This window comes from Amphimedon queenslandica, unplaced genomic scaffold (assembly GCF_000090795.2).
Source record: "Amphimedon queenslandica unplaced genomic scaffold, v1.1 AMPQUscaffold_11839, whole genome shotgun sequence".
Lineage (NCBI taxonomy): Eukaryota > Metazoa > Porifera > Demospongiae > Haplosclerida > Niphatidae > Amphimedon > Amphimedon queenslandica.
In genome coordinates, this window is record NW_003547921.1 from 7,288 (window position 1) to 9,129 (window position 1,842).

Sequence of the window (1,842 nt, forward strand, 5' to 3'; positions counted from 1 at the left end):
ACATACCTTATGTACTAATATACCTTATACTAATGTACATACCTATACTAATGCATTTACATGTACTTATGGTATTTGTGTATTAGTTACTATAAGGTGGTATATCAGATTACTTAAGGATAAGTTCACCTTATTACATTAAAAGCTAAAAGGATGTACTCAATTCACCCATTACCCCTCTTTCCTTCCTTTTTATGATACAATACATTAAGTACATGTAGTTCATTAAACCCAATACATTATGTACATGTAGTTCATTAAACCCAATCCATTATGTACACGTAGTTCATTAAACCCAATACATTATGTACATGTAGTTCATTAAACCCAATACATTATGTACATGTAGTTCATTAAACCCAATACATTATGTACATGTAGTTCATTAAACCCAATACATTATGTACATGTAGTTCATTAAACCCAATACATTAAGTACATGTAGTTCATTAAACCCAATACATTATGTACATGTAGTTCATTAAACCCAATCCATTATGTACACGTAGTTCATTAAACCCAATACATTATGTACATGTAGTTCATTAAACCCAATACATTATGTACATGTAGTTCATTAAACCCAATACATTATGTACATGTAGTTCATTAAACCCAATACATTATGTACATGTAGTTCATTAAACCCAATACATTATGTCAAGAGTGGATTATGTACATGTATCCATACCTGGTTGTTGGTGTTTTTATTAATGGTTGAATATAGTCCAGTAGCACCAGTAGACAGACCCTGTTGACCCTTATTCTATTAATAATACATTATATGATCCATTTTTAAAAGACTCTCTCATTAATCACTGACCTCTCCCTCTCTCTTCAATACAGAGTATTCCTGTAGTTCCTCAGGATTATAGGCAGGAGGGACAGGAGGAGGAGTATCATCGTCTTGATTGAGTGTTGAATAAAGTGGACCAGCTCCTTGTTGTTGTTGTTGTTTATTCTTTTTCTATTATACATTATTGTTATTGTATGTGTTGTACCGTATACAGCATATATTTCGCGGGGATTAATTTTTGTGATTTTCGCATTTTGGAAAAATTCGCAAAATAGTGTGCTGATTCTATAGTAGGTGTGGTAATTACATTAAATTGCAAAATTTTTTATTTCAAATAGAAAAATGCGGTCAAATCGCGAAATTTTATACCTGCGAAATATATGCCGTATACGGTAGTTTGTTTATTATACCTCTCCCTCTCTCTTCAGTTCAGAGTATTCTTGTACTCCATTAGGATTATAGGCTGGTACTGGTGGGGGAGTATCATCATCATCATCACTGGCTCTAAGAACACTGTACAGACCTAGTGAATATTGTATATTAATAAGTATAGGTTATACACCGAGGTCGAGGTTTCTATGGGATTTATTTACCGAGGGACGCAGTCCCGAGGTAAATAAACCCATAGCAACCTCGTATAACGTAATCTGATTGGTCAATTGCATGGTAGCAAATGTTGTATGTGAGACCGAGGTGTATAACAAACTTCTACCATGCCAAATCTGTAGCTAAGAAACTGCCCATGATTAGCAAGGCTTTATAAAAGCACAAGGCCTCTTTACTTCTTTGTATCTTCTTAAAAGAGACGGAAAAATCTCTTCTCCACTCGCGCCATGTGTGTACAGTAAAACACGCCCAGCACACGCCTTTCCAATCCCACTCCACCCATTAAGAAGTTTATCACATGGTCCAATGCTTTTGAGGCTTTATTTCTTTCTTTTCGATGTTCTTTGCTGCTTTCTCTGCTAAAAATGATTACTCCAGACGCCATAGCTATGCTTCAAGGTAAATAATTAGAAACCTGTTTGCTCCCGGGCTGTCCGCGA

At 35.1% G+C, this 1,842-nt stretch overlaps 1 protein-coding gene across 1 annotated transcript in view; it reads right to left on the reverse strand.

Moving 5' to 3' along the window:
• LOC109588813 (uncharacterized) overlaps nt 1–1,319 on the reverse strand; it is a gene marked incomplete at its 5' end in the record, with an annotated part of 2,810 nt that extends 1,491 nt beyond the window's left edge. Inside the window, 3 exons of the mRNA XM_020004931.1 lie at nt 692–766; nt 824–967; nt 1,207–1,319. Coding sequence (XP_019860490.1) covers nt 692–766; nt 824–967; nt 1,207–1,319 — 332 coding nt within the window. The remainder of the gene's footprint in view (nt 1–691; nt 767–823; nt 968–1,206) is intronic.
• Between the last annotated feature and the right edge of the window lie 523 nt (nt 1,320–1,842).